The following is a 20,038-nucleotide window of genomic DNA, read 5'->3' as shown; positions in this document are numbered from 1 at the left end:
CAAATTGGCAAGATTGAAGCAGACCAGTGCAAAGGTGGAAATGGGGTGCAGAGTGGCAGAGGAGGGGCAAGGGAGCATGCCTACATGGAGTCCCCGCATGCAGGCAGAGGAGACATGCATCACGGAAGCATTGCATTACTTACACATCAGAACCATGTACACGTCACATGTAGTGGCAATCATGCACAACACATCCCACAAGTGAAACACACACGTCCTCAACAAACGCGCATCAACACTCACTGGACTGGGCATCAAAGTCCAGCATCTCTCCCACTCCTTCGACCAATTCAGGTGGTATGAACTCCGCAATGAGTGCCTCATGCGGAGTGAGCTCTTCCTCCTCTGGTGCAGGCCCACCGCCAGTCACCAGAGTCAAGTTGTAATTAGAGGCATGCTTAGCCTTAGTGCTGCGTTTGATTTCATTCCAACGTTTTTAGCACTCTTGCGCCGTGCCCACCTCATGGCTGAATGAACTGACATGTTCTGCAACATGCTTCCAGTGGGTGTCACGTTGGGCAGCCGTAGTCTGACTATTGGCACCCACTAGCATGTCACAGCTGTGGCCCCGCACGTAGCCCACGAGGAAGTCCAGTTCCTGCTTGCAGAAAGGCTTCTTCCTCGACATGCAGGAGGTCGTGGCTGTGTGTGGGGTCCCAGCCTGTGCTGCAGGTGCAACCTTCCTCCTCTTGGACTGTGGCTCAGACCCTGGCTGGCTAATGCCGCCCTGACCAGTATGGCCAGTGGGTTCGGTGGATTGAGCCAAGGGAGTGGCAGGTGGAGGGACGACCAAAGGCCTGACTTGTGTCAGTGGCAGCTGGGTGCCCTCTAATGGACCCTGCGCAGCAACATCAACTGTGGCAGGGTCATTGACCGCAACGGTCCTGGTTGGCAGACTCACAACCGGGGTGTTGTTGGGTGCATCTGCCCCTGCACTTGCCAACACCCGGCTGTTCGGGGCAGCAGATGACATAACTGCCCCAGGGACACGTGTCTTGGTCTGAGCAGCCCGGCCTGCCCCTATGGTTTCCCTCCTGGCCTGTTGGAGATCTACCAAGGGCTCCTCAAGTGCCAACGCAGCCTGCGCTGGCAGACCCTGAGCTTGGGTGGCAGTGTCCACAGCTGCACCTGCAGCTACCACTACCCTTGGGCCCGTGGCAGTCGATGGAACGGACTGCCGGGTCACATGGGCACAAGTGCCAGATGCAGAAGCTGCATCCCCCGGAACCACAGGGGGTAGTGGCGTGACTGCACCGACACATGGCACAACATTGTGCTCAAGTGGTGCACCCCTGCCTCTTCCCCCTCTGTGGCCGCCCTGGACACCCTGGAGTCCCCCTACTCCCTGGTCACCTCGGCCACGTCCCCGACCACGCCCGCCACGAGGAGTACGCCCAGCTGAGGCGCCCCTCACCTTTGGTGGCCTCCCAACCATGGCACAGATGTAGTAGTGCCGGCACAGATGTAGTAGTGCCGGCACAGATGGAGTAGTGCCAATGGGAGGTGTACACCACAATTGACCTGGGCAATTGGGGTGAAGGGGGTGGGAAGCAAGATGTTAACAGCCCCCCTGCACCTGCAAGGCTGTATGTGACCCCGGTGATGTAGTGACGGGTCATTCAACGCTCAGGCACCCCAAAACTGCAGTAAAACAGTGCACGCAACCCTGCAGCCTACGTGTGTGGATTCAACCTCCCGCAGTACGCGGTGGCACCCAGTAACACGAATAACGCGTACGCGTGGGACACGCAGGCTACTATGTCATCGAAAATGGGTGCGATACACAGGGGCACTCACAGTGGGAAAAAGAGCGTGTGCGACTCACCGTCTGACTAGCGCGATGCAGAAAAACACGCGTAGCCAATACCCCCGCCAACAGAAGAGATACGTCCTTGATAGCTGTGAAGTTGTGATGGCGCGCGAAACAACACGAAGCAGCAACACACGTCGGTCTCCATGAAAGGCACATACAGCGAACTGTTGGCCCCGCTCACCTTTAACCCGTGCTGAGGGAAACGCCCGCACGTGTCACGTCACTTCGCGCATGGGCCCTTTCCTCGGATTACATGCGGACGTGCAGTTTTTCACGCACGCTGAAACGCCCATGCACGCCTGCGCGCGTCACGTCACAGGGGCGCTTGCGCTTGAAGTGCCTTCTGTCCAATGAAATTGCGTATGCGTGCAGACGCGCTTACGCGCTAAGGGCCTTTCCTCAAATTGCACGCTGACGTGCAGAATTTTCACGTGCCAAATCACTCCGTATCAAGCTGGCCACGCGTAAGCACACGGAAGACCACGCTCCTGCCCAGAAGGCCGAATTACTGCCCCCCAGAGTCCTGAGCACGCTCCCACCTGCCATCTGCTGCTGCCCACGTGCCCTGCCATTTGCTGCCTGCACATCAGCCAGGGGTGCTGTTGCTGTGACCACCCCTGCTGGAACCGAAGACTCCCGACTGGGATTCCATCGCTCCACAGCCCAGCCCCAGGACCCAGTTGCCCACCCACTCCTGCCTCTGGGGTTGTCATGTCGGGCACTGCAACATCTGGCACCACTGACAACCCCCGGCCAGAGAGGCAGAGGGGCACCAGCTTCAGTGCCAGGGAAGTTGGTGTCCTGGTGGAGCAAGTCCTGGGGCAGTATGATGCCCTCTTCGGAAGTTCCCGCGCCGACAAGGAAGGACGGACTCGGATCTGGACGGACATCGTGAATGCCATCAACGTGGAGGGGGTGGCAGTCCACGACTTCCAACATGTCAAGAAGCGCTGGGAGGACTTCAGGTCCAGGACCCTGAACAAGGCCCGGCGCCTCTTGAAGGCAGCGGATGCTAAGGGGCGCCGGGGCCACTTGTCGGAAGATCAGATGAGGTTCCTGGAACGCATATCCCCAGCGCTCTACGTCCAGGTCCATGAGAGGCAGACCCGTCTGGAGTCGAGCGGTAAGTGTACATGCATCCTGATTGTAAGCTGTGCGTGTGGTGATGTTTCAGTAGTGTGCAGGTTGCGAGGGCTGTAATGTGTGAGACATGGATGGTGCTTGTGTGTGTAGGCTTGCATGCCAAATGCAGTTGTGTGGGCACACATGTTTGGTTGAATGTGTATGTAAGTAGACATGTTTGTGATGTCACGCATGTATGTTGTTTTCAGCTGCATGAATCAGCACTGTGTACATGTGCATGTGTGTGTATTTGACAAGGGTGCAACAGTGATGCAACATGGATGCATGTGACAGCGGGATGTGGAAGCCTGATTGGCAGATGTGATATGGATGCCCATCTGAACACTGCGACACTTGGCAGAGGTGTACACATGCATGCAATGTGGTGGTGTGTGTACATGTGTAGTGCACTCCCTGTGTTGCATGTGATGTCTGGCTCACCATTGCCTGCTCATGCTGTTGTATGTGTATGGATGGTGCTGGCAGTTGCGATATGGCTGTGGTATGGCTCATGTGTGCAAGTTGAAATGACATGTGTTGGGGATTGTGATGGCATGTCTGAGGTTTGCCAATGCCACTCATGTACAACTGTCATGTGTGTATGTGTCCATTGTACAGTGCCCTGATGCCTGTGTTTTATTTCTCCCTGTCTGCAGCGTCAACTGATGAAGAGGGCAGAGAAGGTGCTGTGGAACACAGCGGCGGGGATCCCACCGCCAGCCAGAGACGCAAGGCCCGGCTCCCCTCCCAGGTTGTGATCTCGTCGGGGAGTGAGGAGTCCGGTGCCGCGTCCCAGGCCGCAGCTGCTGGGGGGAGGTCCAAGAGGCGGAGGTTGGAGTTGGACTCCTCGGCAGCAGAAGGGGCAGCCTGGACCCCACAGGGCCCAAAGGGGGAAGATGGCACGGAGTCATCCAGGTTGGTGGGGGGTTTGGTGGAGGAGGAGGCCGTGCAAGCAACAGAGACGGGGTCTGGAGGTGGGGATTCCACTGGTGCTAGTGGTGCAGTGCAGGACCAGGGACAGGAGGCAGCACAGGCCGCCGCGGAGCTGCCTGTGTGCAATCCTGTCCCTGATCCTGTCCCTGAATCATCTTGCACCAGCAGGGATGCCTACGTCCAGACCCGTTTTCAGGCAGGGGATGAGCTCACGACAACTGGCCTTCCTCTGCCTGCGGACGTGGCTATCCGGGTCCGGGTTGAGCCTCTCCTGACTGGTGTGGCGTTGCGTCAAAGGGCCATGCGAGGTGACCTGCAGTCTTTTCATGAGGAGACTGCACGTCATCTCGAATGGCTCATTGACCGCGTCGGCCTACTGGGACAGGTCACCCAGGCCGGATTCCTCCGTTTAATGGGGCTTGCTACGACCCCCCTCCTCAACTGAACCCCCTATGCACCAGTCGTCCTCCGTGCCATCTTCCCACCCATCAGTCACCTGGGTGCCCTGTGGAGCTGCCTCTGACGGTGCGGCCAGGCTGGTGGAGGAGGCATCCCTGCCACAGTCGGGAGTCGGACGTCCAGCAGGGGTGGCCACATCAACGACTGCACCCCAGCCAGCGGAGGATGTGCAGGCAGCAGGAGGCAGTGCACGGGCAGAGGCACAGCAGCAGCAGCAACGTGGTGGGAGCCATGATGGCTCGGGGACTTCGACATCGGAGGGGCAGGCATCGGCCGGAGGGCAGGAGGACCCAGGACGGGAAGTGTCTTCCGTGTGGCAGCGGTTGGGCCACGCCATAGATGCAGAGCGGCAGCGGGCGGAAGAGGCACGGCTCACTATGGTCAGGGCGGAGAACTCCATGCGGAGGGCCCTGAGGCGGGCCGAGTGCCTCGAGGCAATCCGCAGGGGGTTGGAGGTGGACACGTCGACGGCCCTGCGGACCCTCGGGGCCATGGAGGAGGACCGCCTCCGGGACATTGAGCAGGAGTTCGATGATGCCCTGGCCCGGGACATCCAAAAGTGAGCCGTCGGACTAGCCCGCTGCCCTTGTAAATAGTTCTGCAGTTAGTGTTAGGTTTCCTTTGGTTTTGCATTTTTTTTTTACCTTTTGGACAATGGGCCACATTTTTGTATATAGTTTTTTTTTTTTATTAGGTAGTGTTATTAGATACGTTTCATTTCTTCTGTTGGGATCATGGACCCTGGCTTGTTTATCTGTATATAGTTGACTGTTGGATTTTCTTTTTTTTTTTACAATTTACCCATGGAGAGCAATGGCTTTCAATTATAATTTTCCATTGGATTTACTTTTGTGGACTGTGACTTTGGACACCTTTCCTTTGGATTATAATTTTTGGTTTTGCATTATTTCACGGACATGCTGCTTTTTATTTTTTTTAATTCCCATTTCTGTTTGTTTATTTTTGATTCAATTTATGTTTCTTTTAATACATATTTTTTGTTCAAACTTCAATGTGTAGTATCATCTCATTGGTTTCATGCATATCATGATATGGGTTTTGAGATTCACTGACACCCATTGGGTGTATGTGAGGGACATGTGTTCATTTGCAAACTTGCAATTGGGGTTTTATCATGTTATTGTCATTTCTAAGTGGGTGGATGCAATAATCGGGTGGGTGTTTGGCATTTGGAGGCTGACCATAGGGGCCAGGGATCTAGATTGTGATGACATGTTGGCTGGGGGACATGAGTGGGGGCATGCTGGCAGGTGCCCCACAGTGCTGGGGGGTGGGGGTGCAGGGGGACATGAGTTGGACATGAGTGGGGGCCTGCTGGCAGGTGCCCCACAGTGCTGGGGGGTGGGGGTGCAGGGGAACATGAGTTGGGGCCTGGTGGAGGGTGCCCCACAGTGCTGGGGGTTGGGGGTACAGGGGGACATGAGTTGGACATGAGTGGGGGCCTGCTGGCAGGTGCCCCACAGTGCTGGGGGGTGGGGGTGCAGGGGGACATGAGTTGGACATGGTTGGGGGCCTGCTGGCAGGTGCCCCACAGTGCTGGGGGGTGGGGGTGCAGGGGGACATGAGTTGGACATGAATGGGGGCCTGCTGGCAGGTGCCCCACAGTGCTGGGGGGTGGGGGTGCAGGGGAACATGAGTTGGGGCCTGGTGGAGGGTGCCCCACAGTGCTGGGGGGTGGGTGTGCAGGGGGACATGAGTTGGACATGAGTGGGGGCCTGCTGGCAGGTGCCCCACAGCGCTGGTGGGTGGGGGTGCAGGGGGACATGAGTTGGATATGAGTGGGGGCCTGCTGGCAGGTGCCCCACAGTGCTGGGGGGTGGGGGTTTAGGGGAAAATGAGTTGGGGCCTGGTGGAGGGTACCCCACAGTGCTGGGGGTGGGGGTGCAGGGGGACATGAGTTGGACATGAGTGGGGGCCTGCTGGCAGGTGCCCCACAGTCCTGGGGGGTGGGGGTGCAGGGGGACATGAGTTGGGGGCCTGGTGGAGGGTGCCCCACAGTGCTGGGGGTTGGGGGTGCAGGGGGACATGAGTTGGGGCCTGGTCGAGGGTGCCCCACAGTGCTGGGGGGTGCAGGTGCAGGGGGACATGAGTTGGACATGAGTGGGGGCCTGCTGGCAGGTTCCCCACAGTGCTGGGGGGTGGGGTGCAGGGGAGCATGAGTTGGGGCCTGGTGGAGGGTGCCCCACAGTGCTGGGGTGTGGGGGAACAGTGGGACATGAGTTGGACATGAGTGGGGGTCTGCTGGCAGGTGCCCCACAGTGCTGGGGGGTGGGGGCGCAGGGGGACATGAGTTGGACATGAGTGGGGGCCTGCTGGCAGGTGCCCCACAGTGCTGGGGGGTGGGGGTGCAGGGGGACATGAGTTGGACATGAGTGGGGGCCTGGTGGAGGGTGCCCCACAGTGCTGGGGGGTGGGGGTGCAGGGGGACATGAGTTGGGGCCTGGTGGAGGGTGCCCCACAGTGCTGGGGGGTGGGGTGCAGGGGAGCATGAGTTGGGGCCTGGTGGAGGGTGCCCCACAGTGCTGGGGTGTGGGGGAACAGGGGGACATGAGTTGGACATGAGTGGGGGCCTGCTGGCAGGTGCCCCACAGTGCTGGGGGGTGGGGGTGCAGGGGGACATGAGTTGGACATGAGTGGGGGCCTGCTGGCAGGTGCCCCACAGTGCTGGGGGGTGGGGGTGCAGGGGGACATGAGTTGGACATGAGTGGGGGCCTGGTGGAGGGTGCCCCACAGTGCTGGGGGGTGGGGGTGCAGGGGGACATGAGTTGGGGCCTGGTGGAGGGTGCCCCACAGTGCTGGGGGGTGGGGGTGCAGGGGGACATGAGTTGGACATGAGTGGGGGCCTGGTGGAGGGTGCCCCACAGTGCTGGGGGGTGGGGGTGCAGGGGGACATGATTTGCGGCCTGGTGGAGGGTGCCCCACAGTGCTGGGGGGTGTGGGTGCAGGAGGACATGTGTGGGGGCCTGGTGGAGGGTGCCCCACAGTGCTGGGGGGTGGGGGTGCAGGGGGACATGAGTTGGACATGAGTGGGGGCCTGGTGGAGGGTGCCCCACAGTGCTGGGGGGTGGGGGTGCAGGGGGACATGATTTGCGGCCTGGTGGAGGGTGCCCCACAGTGCTGGGGGGTGTGGGTGCAGGAGGACATGTGTGGGGGCCTGGTGGAGGGTGCCCCACAGTGCTGGGGGTGGGGGTGCAGGGGGACATTAGTTGGGGGCCTGCTGGAGGGTGCCCCACAGTGCTGGGGGGGTGGGGGTGCTGGGGGACATGAGTGGGGGTGCAGGCTAGTCCCCCGTGGTGTGGGCTGCCTGCAGGGGCCGTGGAGGTTGTGGAGCGAACACCTGGGAGGACCCACACGGCCAATTCACATGTAGTACTCCACGGAACCCCTGAAATACACGTACCCTGCTGATATTGCATGTGAAACTTCCCACGCACCCCAAGATACACGTACCCAGGACATTCGCATGTGGAACTTCCAGCGCACCCCTGAAATACACGTACCCTGCTAAATTCACGTGTGTAAGTTTCCGCGCACCCCGAAATACACGTACCCAGGACATTCGCGTGTGGAACTTCCAGCGCACCCCTGAAATACACGTACCCTGCTGAAATCATGTGTGTAAGTTTCCGCGCACCCCGAAATACACGTACACAGGACATTCATGTGTGGAACTTCCAGCGCACCCCTGATATACACGTACCCTGATGGAATCGCGTGTGAAACTTCCCGCGCACCCCTGGAATACACGTACCACGCTCGCACAGGGCCAATCGCGTGTGAAACTTCCCGCTCACCCCAGTAATACAGGTACCCTGCTGAATTCACGTGTGTAAGTTTCCGCGCACCCCGAAATACACGTACTCAGGACATTCGTGTGTGGAACTTCCAGCGCACCCCTGATATACACGTACCCTGATGGAATCGCGTGAGAAACTTCCCGCGCACCCCTGAAATACACGTACCACGCTCGCACAGGGCAAACCGCGTGTGAAACTTCCAGCGCACCCCAGTAACACAGGTACCCTGCTGAATTCACGTGTGTAAGTTTCCGCACATCCCCAAAATACACGTACCCAGGACATTCGCGTGTGGAACTTCCAGCGCACCCCTGATATACACGTACCCTGATGGAATCGCGTGTGAAACTTCCCGCGCACCCCTGAAATACACGTACCACGCTCGCACAGGGCCAATCACGTGTGAAACTTCCCACGCACCCCAGTAATACAGGTACCCTGCTGAATTCACGTGTGTAAGTATCCGCGCACCCCGAAATACACGTACCCAGGACATTCACGTGTGGAACTTCCAGCGCACCCCTGATATACACGTACCCTGCTGAATTCACGTGTGAAACTCCCCGCGCACCCCTGATGTACACGTACCCTGATGGAATCGCGTGTGGAACTTCCCGCGCACCCCTGAAATACACGTACCCAGCTGAAATAACGTGAGGAACTTCCTGCGCACCCCAGTGATACACGTACCCCGCTTGCCGTGCTGGTACAGGCTTAGCGCAGCCCTTTGCGCTGGATTGGGGATTTTGATAGCTTTTCCCTGCGCAAGGGGCGTTCTTGGGGGCGTAACTGGTGCTGCTGCAGGGTCGCTGCGCCACTGTGCACCACGGCTGGTTTTGGTGGCTGGAATCCATGAATACGCTGTGCGCGGAAATGTATTTTGGTGCACGCGGCTGGCGCAGGGATTCGCACGCGCACACTGTGCGCCAGCCGTGTGTGCCACTTGTGCGCTGAATTCTATGAATTACCCCCTAAATGTTACCTAGTTCTTCATATTGTGGGCATTCTTTGTAGACTGCGGACCTCAAGTATTGCACCTTTTTAACTCTAAAAATAACCAGATACATTGAGATTTTCTGACAATTATCATGCAATCGCTTGTAAAAAGAATATTAGAAAAATCGTATTGCTCGTCAGCATTAATGATATGCTTGTGTGGTGCCACAAAACATAGCCACTAAATACCCCAAAGTGAGTGAAAAACAGAACTGGGATAACTCAAAATGGCCATTTAGTCAGAGGAGTAACTTTGTTGAAAATGTGGGGGCCCATGACGTCTAAATAAAAGGAGCTCCTGCCAAATGAGTAGACAAAATGGCGTGCCAGAAAAGTTGGGGGGGCAACACCCTTGCCCCCTCTAGAATTACGCCCACACATTTAGTTCTGAAAAATATGTAGTTCCAGGAGCTTCCTGGACTGCAGGTGTGTCAATCCTTTCTTAAGTACAACTATTTGGGAAATGCAAAAGTGTTAATCAAAAATATGTTAATCAAATTCGTGAATGTTGTCCTTCGTCAGTGTAAGCTAGCTGCTAGAAATAACATGTTGCCATGAGATACAACAATCAACTCATGTCAATGCTTTATGCAGCACAATGCCTGGTGGCTTGCCCTTGGACCCATTTTCCAACAGTGAGTCAGTGTTGTGAGGACTAAAGAAGGGGTAATATTCCCTTTTCTAACAAGTGGCACAGTTCTTGTCTTTGACATTTGCAGTCTTGTCTGAGACACGCATGGTGTGACCATGTCTTTCGTTGTTGCCTCTCAAGCTGCTCAGGGAAAAAGGCTGGGAAAAGCAAGTGTTGGTTAAAGCCACTGTTGTTTACAGTACATGACAACATGTTTACTACATTCAGTTATTAACTCCCAGATTAGTTGCACACATTGCTAGTTTAATATTGTGTATTGCTAGTTTTATATTTTGTTTATGTAGGAGCTGATGATTTCTTTTCTGTAAACCCTGCACTTGGTCTTTGAATGTCGGCAATCTTAAAGACTGGCAGGTCATAGCTGCATGTCTGCCATCTTAAAGACTGGCACTGCATAGCTGCAACTCAATGCCTGCTCAAGGTCACTGTTCTTCTTGCTGATTCATCCAGATGAGCGTTTCCATAGATGTATGTCTAACTGTTGCTCTCGGGGACAGCGTGAAAAATATAATTGTCATGAATCATAGTGAGTTCTTTTCATTGCATGCTTTTGAGGTTTCTAATATAACATGGTTTCTCCCATAGGCTGAGCCTTTAGTTGTTGATCTCAAGGACCTATTTCAAGTCATCTATAACATCAAGAAAAAGGAGGACGAAGACAAGAAAAAGGTAAGCTCATACCACAGTGAAATGATCATCTTTTTAGAATGCCCGGGATTCATTTTGGGGTAGAGCTGGAAGGACACGCAGGGTTCATCATTGTCTTCTCGTTGCTCTGGGGCACATCCCTTACTGCTCTTTCATGGTTGTAAGTGTCCAACACCTCACATAGTAGGATTGTCTCCTCCTTAACTAGTCCAATTGGAGCGGTTTTCCTAACATTTATTTTAGTGTTCCTCTTTTAACTCTTGTGTTATTGGTATTTTCTTTAAAAGGGACCATTCCAAATGATCGCTTATCAGTTCTCATATAGTGATCTACACCACTGCATCTCTGTTAGATTCTTTTTAATGTGCATATTAAGACATTCTGAATACTTTGAATATTTAACTCTCCTATGTCCTTAGATCATTTTAGTTTCTCAAGATTCTTAATGCACTTATATAATGTGTTGGACAAGCATGTTAATGTGGTCTTACATGACAATATACTATACATTTTAACACAACCTACATTCACTTTGTATACTGCTAAATCATACTGACTGCCAACTTATTCCAGATGCTTCGCAGGCCCCTATTCTCAACTTGGCGCAGTGTAGGTGCTAAACAGCACGATTCACTGCGCCAAAAGAGGACGCCCAGGCTCCACTAGTATTCTCAAGTGGACCTGGGCGTCCTCGTAGAGCACGACAGTGCTCTGTGTGGATTGCGTCTGTTTTTAGTTCTAACGGGCGCAATCCAATCTCGGCAGCATTTTTGTAAAATAACGACATATTTGTTATTTTACAAAAATGCTGCTGAGAACACAGATGAACACATTCTATAAACCAAAATGAGCAGCTTCAACATTGCAGGATGTTGAAGCTGCTTACTTTGGTGTATAGGAAAGTGTTCATATACACCCGTGCGGTGTACATGAACACTTTCATTTAAAGCAACCTTGAAGCTTCTTGCTTTGGTATAAATGAAAGTGTTCATATATACCCGTGCTGTGTATATGAACACTTTCATTTACACCAAATGTTGCAATATGCAACGTTGAAGCTGCTAGGTTTGGTGTAAATGAAAGTGTTCATATACACCTGTGTGTTGTACATGAAAACTTTCAACGTAACGTTGAAGCTACTTGCTTTGGTGTACATGAAAGTGTCCATATGCAACACACGGGTGCATATGAACACTCATTTACACCAGACAAGGCTTCTTGTGGCACTCCTCCAGTTTAACGGCACCAAAAGGGTACCATATATGTGCGCTAGTTTATCGCACATATTAAACTGGCGGAGTGCCACAAGAATAGGCTTCCAAGAAGCCAGTTTATGAATGTGGCGGTTGCTAGGTTGGTTTCCAACCCATACCAGCAACTGCCACATGTATACCGAAAGTGGCGCTTTCCTTCCGGCTTCGGAGGAATGCGCCACCTTCAGAAAAGGTTGTTAAGCCTTTTAACGTCCTTTTCTGTACTTAACACCTGGATGAGAATAGGGCCCTCAGAATTGCTGCAATCAAGACCTCTACTAACCAAATCTTACCCATTCTAGATCCATCCTTAATATCCTTGACGTACATTTATTGATCTGAAGACTGTCCGGAAGAAAGTGGTTACATTTATTCAAATACCACTTTTAAATACTACTGAAACCGGTAGACTAAGAACTGAAAGGAATCAGATGTTCTTGCTTCCACACTGAGTGGGCACCTTTCTCTGAGGTGTCCCCCCAAGTGTGAGCAAGCCTTCTTTGTCTTCTTCAACAGTTTCATGACAGAACATTAGTGTGAACAATTTGAATGTTCATAAAAACACCCTTGGCTATTACAAACCTGTTTGCCTAAATTGATAACTTGGATTATCTTTTATAACACCAATACACATTAGATTGGGTGGTCTACAGGTCATTAAAACTGTATTGTTACCACGAGTAGACTGACCTATTGTGTGTGTTTTTTAACACTGTTTTTAATACTGCTTGCTACGTCCCACATTGCGCTCCCTACGCAGTGTGGTTGCAGCTTTTTCTCAACAGGAGATTGCCCCAGCCTGAAAAGATTATTTGCCTTCAGTTGCATACTAGAATTTTGGTAAACTTCCATTCTGTATTCTGTCTGCTTTTAGATAAGCGGCACACCAGCGCGACCTAGCACTAGAGGGAATTTAGGTAGTTGGAGAACCTCATCCTATCCTTCTGTCCTCTTTGTATGCATTCTGAAAGTTGGGGAAGCCCCTGTTGTATTCCGCACTGGTTCTCACACGAGGGCCACCTTGGAATAGCGTGATTATTGTTGCTACTGTCAATTTAACTTGTGGTCTTTTTCCTTTATTGTGTTATAATACTGTTGCCGGGACGAACCCTGCATAACTAGAGGCACCCTATTGTGTGATTTCTTCTTTGAAAGAACAACAGGGCTACTGCTACGTTCCATTCAGTATTTAAAAATGGAAAACAAATCTATAATGAGGCGATATTAACCGAGGAGGTCAGCAAAGGGCCGCCGGGCAAGTTAAGGGCTCGAGAGAAGCGAGAGTACCTTAACCCCAGTGCCGTTACCAACAGGGTTGGCCCACCGAGCATAGTATTGCCTCATTATGAATGATTTTCATTTTTAAATACTGAGTGGAAATAGAAACGTACCTTTGCTGCGTGGCCTTAAGCTGTGCAGTGCTGTCATCCCCGAAGTGAGTTTTCAATGTTGTTGACTGTCCTCATCAACATTGAAAGCAGACTTTGGGGTTGACAGCACTGTGTTGCGCCAGGCCACGCAGCAAAGATACATTTCTTTCTTTAAAAAAACAAAGAAACACACTCTTAGCCGTTTACTGTTCTTTCACTGACAGCTATTTTTTCGAGGGTTTTTTTAAACGAAAATGTTTTGCTTAAAAAACCCATTGAAAAATATAGGGGTTGGGGGGAAGAGCATGTAAAGGGTTGAACTATGCATGCGAAATGAGCTGTGGCCCTGTGGTCCAGATCCATGCTAACCCGGATTCCTGGATTTACTTTTTGAGAGCCCCATTGCTCGGCAATGATTATTGTTAATGCACAGTTAAACAACTGATCCAATTATTCATTTGCTAATTCCGCAGTCCTGCAAGGCATTCTTAACTGGTTTAATTTATTTTATGATTACTAGTACAAGATTCCAACTCTTTCTTTAGATTTATTTACTATGGCAAGTAAAAATTAATGCTATGTGGGTCTGATTGCAGAAAAGTCAGCAATGATGCACTGATAGGACAGGAAAAAATTTCTCTAAGCAAGAACACATTATTTAAATGCATTTTTGTAACAGAGAACTGTTTGCCCGACAGCCCACACAGTTCCTTATTAGCAACAGGACAATCGTTTCTGTGGCTCAAAAAAGCATTGAAACCAAACGAGAGTCATTTTGTAAAAAAATGGTAATTGCATGCTGGTCACCCCCCCCCCCCCCATGCAATTTTCAACACTCTCAAAGTGGGCTGTAAAAGTAAAGAGTGAAAGCAAGTCAAAATCGTGTTTATTCTTTACTCTCCACAAAATAAAACACTGTCAACATATACGCGAAGCAGGTGGCACTTATTATGGATCCCAATGGAATCCACCTGCTCATTAGCAGATCCCAATCTGAGTCGCATTCCATTGGAATCCAGTCATTGCATTTAACCCCCACAATGACAATTCAGTGATGTGAACACAGAGGTCTATCATGAGAGGCAATATGTGGCAATGTTAACTTGTTCCTTATTTTATACAAAAGCATTTTGCTTCACCTAAGTGTCATCTAAGTATTGATATTGATACTGATATTTTATTTCTATCGCGCTCGTACACAGGTGTTTCAGAGCGCGACTAGGCAAGGGAGGGGAACAGGGAAGAACAAAACAACGATCTTACTAGGCCCAGTGACATTGAGAATGCGCAAGTGCATGGGAGAGGGGGAGGGGAAAAGTGCATGGAAGGGGAGAGAAGTGAAAAGTGTGGAGCAAAGGAGAAACAGATAAATAATAAATAAATAAATAATAAAGGCAACAAACAGTGGTAGTGTAGCCAGCAAGTGGCAAGTTCTGGGTTTAAGGCAGCAGATAGGGTAGGTCTGATAAGTGCAGGAAGAATAAGGGGGGGCTGTATGGGTACAGATACAGACCCCAGTGCAAGGGGTGGCCCGAAGGCAGTGCGGGAGGGTGGCAGGGTGAGCATGTACCTGGGCCCGGAGGACAGAGGGTGGCCAGGTGCACAGTGCCAAGAGAGAACAGATCAGCAGGGGAGAGGGGGAGCGAAGGCAGAAGCAAAGGGGAAGGTCTTGAGGTGCTTATGGAACCAGAGATGGTTACCTCAAGTTTTAGAGTGGCAGGAAGGCTGTTCCAGAGGAAGGCCCCAGCCAAAGCCAGAGATCTACCCCCAGCTCGTTTCTTTGAAAAACGACTGAACCTGAGGGAGTTAGAGGTAGAGGAGCAAAGAGCTCTAGAGGGGAGGTATTTGCAGAGGGATAGCTGAAGGTATTTTGGACCCAGGCCCAAGAAAGCCTTGTAGATAATGGAGAGGGTTTTGAATTTAATCCTATATATATATATATATATATGTAGAGAGAGAGAGAGTAGATACAAGGAAAATATATCCTGCTATATGTGGCCTATAACCAAAATATATGCAGTATATTTTATAAAGAGATGAGTGACGGCACTATGGGTGGGAGGAGCCTCTTCATCACCTGAGTGGCAGGCCGCCCCTTCACCTGATTGGCCAGTATGGCAGTCCACCACTGTGCTTTAATTACATAAGGGGCTGTGCAGCCTGCCTCTGAGCAGTGGCATGCACCCCGCTATATACATTTTCTTTGTTTGCTGCAGAGCACTTTCGGCTTCTCAGCAAATGTAGCACATAGAAATGAAGGGCAATGGGGTATCGGAAGACTGGCCTCTCCCCCTCTCATGATTACACTAGGAGAGTAGACACACTAACAGGAGAGGAGTCCTCTCCTGTCAGTCAGTGTGTTTACATTGCAGAGAGGGACATCCATTCCTCCTTGGCTACGCTGGTGCATGTGAAGGTTGCAAGCAGCAATGGTCAGTGATTTTATATGCAATGTGTGTATGTATGTATTTGTGCATGTTGGTGTGCTTGTTTATATGTATGCATTGTTTGAATGTTGTGTGAAAGCTAGGGTGAAACTGTTGAATGGAAGTGTGTGTGCCAGCCCCCACCCCTAAATTTAGAAGCCGCATGTGCCGCAAAATGTATGAACCATCTATGTAGACTAGTTTAGCCACATAATAACATGAATCACGTCTGCTTTACGGTTGACGTCAAGTAATAAAGGCCACACAACATTAAGAAAGTATATGCAGATTGGCACCAGTCTGCTTATACTTTCTTAATGTATCATGGCATTAAGTACGATTATGTGGAACACTGGCCTATGTTGATATAGCCAGTCCAGTACTTTCTTTCTGTGGCATAGCAGTTTTACTGCCTGGGAGACATTATATAGTAATACTAGTGTTCTCAAAGTGCTAAGACCTCAATTGTGCTCTTTTTCACCTCTCCCATTCTGTCAGGCCCTCTTGGACATTCTGGGACCCTTTGTTGCTCTCTGGGACCCTCTCTGAAGCTCTCCGAGCCTCTCTGGCACTCTCTGGAGCTCTCTGGCATTTCAGCAAAGGTAATCAGACAGCAGGCAAGGAGGCAGAGTCAGGTTCATCAGGTTTTATTTCATGCCAGGCTGACACAGAGCACACAACAGCAGTTATCAAGTACACGAACTCCAGCTCTCTTTCTGAGAACGGACCTTCCTTTTATATCTGTCAGAGAAAGAGGATTCAAACCCCCACCTTTTCTAAACATGTCCAGGCAAAACTCTTTTTTGAACATTCTTGTGCAAGAGGCAATTATTTCTCATCTGTTTAAACCTTCAAAATGAAATACATTCTGGCACACATCCTAGGTTTTTCCTGGTGGCACTGCCCCAAATATGGTCATGCCGCTGTTTCCCTTAGCTAAATTTCCAGACACAGCCCAATTAACTGTCCGTTTCCAGTGCATTTCTCTGGCTTCTGAAGGCACGGTGGCCTTGAATGTTTCAACTTCAGGACTAACTCATGCTAACACACTCTGCAGAATATCTTCATTAATGCGTCTTTTTCACCCATTTACCAGCATTATCAGTTAAAGGCATTGTCAGTTATATAAATGGCAGAGTTCTTTTCTGTCTGTGTATAGAAAAAGCGTTCATTTTCCTACTCAATTTTTTATAATATGCATTCTGTACCTTGCCCACTTACTACCATGATAAATGCATTTTCGACTTTATAAACATGACACCCTTTAGAATACTAATATCTTTTACCACTATGAATACTATTTTCACATTTTTACAATACTAAATCATTCTATACAAATTTCTCTGCCTAGCATTAAGTGGGGGGCTGCCTCCTACTGCATTCAGTTGTTGGTACCTTATGTTCATTTCAGCACCTCCATTACACTAGCTAGCATATATTTGTGCCACCTGCATGTTTGGGTACAGCCAGCATGAACGTGTTTTATAAACTGGCATATTTTGTGGACAAAGACATCATGAAAATGTGTTGGAAATGCTCCTGTGCACTGTTGCTGACTTGCATCTATTGGGAGTTTCTACCACACAAACCAATTGCAAACTGTGTGGCTTTTTACTGAATTTTTCACAGAAAGTGTTGTTCTCAGGAGGATAGCTCAGGGGCAACCTGCTCGCCTTGGACGCAAGATGACACAGAGCAACACAGGTTCGATCCCCGGGTCCGTGCTTAGAAACCTCTCGGTATAAAGCACATTATAATTAACCACTTACAATGCACTATTTTAAACCATTATTTAAAAAGTATTCTCGGGGAAGGACCCACCTAAACACTGCTGGCTTGGTGCAGGCTTCCTCGCTGCACTTTATAGTTTATGCATAGTCAACGCATACATGTACACCATTTAAGTTAAAAAATTCACCAGCTACCACTGGAAGAGATTGATTTTGTGACCAAGAAAACAGAAGATATGTTTCGAATATTGACTTTAAACACAATTCTGAAACCCTTAAACCATCTATCGCCAGTTTAGACACAACTATGTGCTTTAACTGCACTTGGAATCTTACTATATTCTATAAACTAGAGGCTGAAAGAGAGCAACATGTGGTTACACAGCCACAAACACATAACAATAAGTCTCTCATGTAGCCCTGCAAAAAGAAACATTATTTTAGACATGTTGACTTAAAACTAGAGTTTGCTACATTTTGGTAACGTCCCAAATTAAGTCAAAAAAGCTTTTTTCCGTATTGTTATTACGTTTCATCAATATTGGACATATTAACATTTATTAGTGTGACGCTCTAATGTGTGATTTTTATGTGTGTTTTTTTATGTTTTGCCTGCTTTTTGGAACTCTGTTGAAAACAATCTCACTGACTGCTTAATGCCAATTTTATACCTGGTTCCAACGTATTACGTATGGGCTCCAATATATTTATATATAGGTCAGAATGGGTGCTCCACTGGCATTTAAACCTGCATCCTGGGGGCTGAACACAGAGGTCTGGTGTTTGATTCACGGTCATAGAGATCCAATCACATGCAAATCAGGGTTGACCTCACCCCAAACGCACTCCAAAGAATGACGCTATAGTTATTAGTGATATTCCATAAAACGTTATGTCACATTGAATAAAGTTAAGAAATATCCCAAGCGAGAATAAGCCGTGAGTGCACCACAGGGACCTTCTTCTTAAGAACTAGTGGCATTCATCTCAACCTCCCTACAGTACAAACCTGCAGCACTTAACTGCCTGACAATACATTGGTTATTATGGACCAATAGAAACAACTAGAGTGGATGAATAAAGAAAGTGTGAAGAGCAGAAGAACTGCAGAACATCGTATTTGCTTTCTGTTCTGGAACCAACTCCATAGTTCTGTAAAAACAGGATACTCGCGCAGTCTGCTTTGTGACCAGCAGATGGCGAAAAGACAACACATATTTCCCTTTCCTATTTTTCTTTATGCAAACTCCGTACAATATGCACATCTCACAAGAACATAAAAATTAAATGCATCTGACTGTTTCGGTTTTAGAATTTAGACGAGGTGACAGAACCTTTCATGCTGGTTCGTTTGACTGTACGTGTTTTAAGAATATACATTTAAATACAAACCAGTTCTGCTGTGTTCCTTTCTCTGCCGAAGCCTTGAGCGTGCAGTGGGAGGGACTGTTTTACTCTATTTTAAGAAAATAGTAGCGTGGGTGGAAGTTGAGTGACAGCACCTCGTGGAATTATTTTATCCAAACGTATATTTTGGTTGAAACCATTTATTGTTTTTTATTTACGTTTTATAATCTGATTTTTTTAAACTTAGCAATTTGCATGTAGACTGCAGGCTATCATTTTTTAGATGTTATTTTTTGGGGCCATTTTAAAACGTTTGTAAAATTGTATTTTTTTCGCTATTGCAGAATGAAGATGCTGGCAGGCCAGTAGAGGTAAGGCCCATGCAGGCGGCATATGCGATGGTTTGTAAAGTGAGAAGAAAAGAGAAAGAGTTTCCTTGTATTCCAGCCCTGTCCGTATGTTTTCTGTCCTAGTGCTTCCTTATATGTCTGACCTGGTAATCCCATGTAGGGATGTTCTGCCTAATCTTTACATGCATTGAGCTTGTGCATGGTGAACTGTGCAGGATGCACACAAAAAGGGGAACATCTCCTGAACTGAAGCACTTTCTGGACTGCTGGCACTGCTTGGTATCTCACAAGGGCCGCAGTGTCTCTTCCTGCAATAGTCAATCATTATGCCTGAGCTCTTCACCTGCCGCAGAAAGGCCTTTCACATTGAGCCACCGGGAACCCCCCTGAGGAGCACGCCCCTGCCCTCCGCTTGCTAGAAGAGGCCAGTTAACCCCCCTGTTGCCTATCCAGGCACTGCATATGCGGCTGCACTGACCTATGCGGTACCTGAGCCTTGCTCGAGGAGGACCTCAACACGCCCCAACAGGTGACATGGGGTAATCAAAGGGTCCAGAGAGGTACACCTGCATCCCATAAGGAAAATCAACTTGATAAATGTCTTGATATAGTTGATTTCCCTCATGGGGCGCAGGTGTACCTCGCCGGAAAATGTCGTTTTATGTATTTGGAATAAGCAAAATTAATTAAAGCATCATCTCATGCTTTAGATGACCAGCTTTATTTCTTAATTTTATATCTAGAAACAATCATGCTCCAAAGAGACTAATTCAATGGGAGTCTCTTTTTAAGAGAGAAAATTGCAACAATGATTTGATGAAAGTTTAAAAAACTGAAATAGATACAGTTGTCATGGAGGCGGGACTGGTATGTCTAAGGAAACAACTTTGCAAAAACTGTAATTTATAACTGCATTTTAAAAACAGAGTGACATGTTCGTGGGATAAGGCCGGAATTGAATGAGGGACATATTTTAAGTGAGATTTGTCACGACCGATTTAAATTAATTTCAACAAAATAAATAGAGACACGCATTTCACATCGCGATGTGCGAAGAACGTGGGAAAAACAGTTGCAAGACCTATTTAATTTCATTAATAGAAAAAAGGGGCATGTGTCAG

The 20,038-nt window shown here is 49.4% G+C and overlaps 1 protein-coding gene across 12 annotated transcripts in view; it reads left to right on the top strand.

The window, feature by feature from the left end:
* DAB2 (DAB adaptor protein 2) overlaps positions 1-20,038 on the top strand; it is a 408,449-nt gene that overhangs the window by 273,903 nt on the left and 114,508 nt on the right. For all 12 annotated transcript variants that reach the window (XM_069627176.1, XM_069627172.1, XM_069627179.1 and 9 more), the window contains exons 6-7: positions 10,379-10,462; positions 18,912-18,938. In XM_069627176.1, the coding sequence (XP_069483277.1) occupies positions 10,379-10,462; positions 18,912-18,938 (111 nt within the window). The remainder of the gene's footprint in view (positions 1-10,378; positions 10,463-18,911; positions 18,939-20,038) is intronic.

The sequence above is a fragment of the Ambystoma mexicanum genome, chromosome 6p (assembly GCF_040938575.1).
Source record: "Ambystoma mexicanum isolate Mex_15411 chromosome 6p, UKY_AmexF1_1, whole genome shotgun sequence".
NCBI lineage: Eukaryota > Metazoa > Chordata > Amphibia > Caudata > Ambystomatidae > Ambystoma > Ambystoma mexicanum.
Note: the sequence above shows the minus strand (reverse complement) of the source record. Positions and strands in the feature narration are given on the sequence as shown.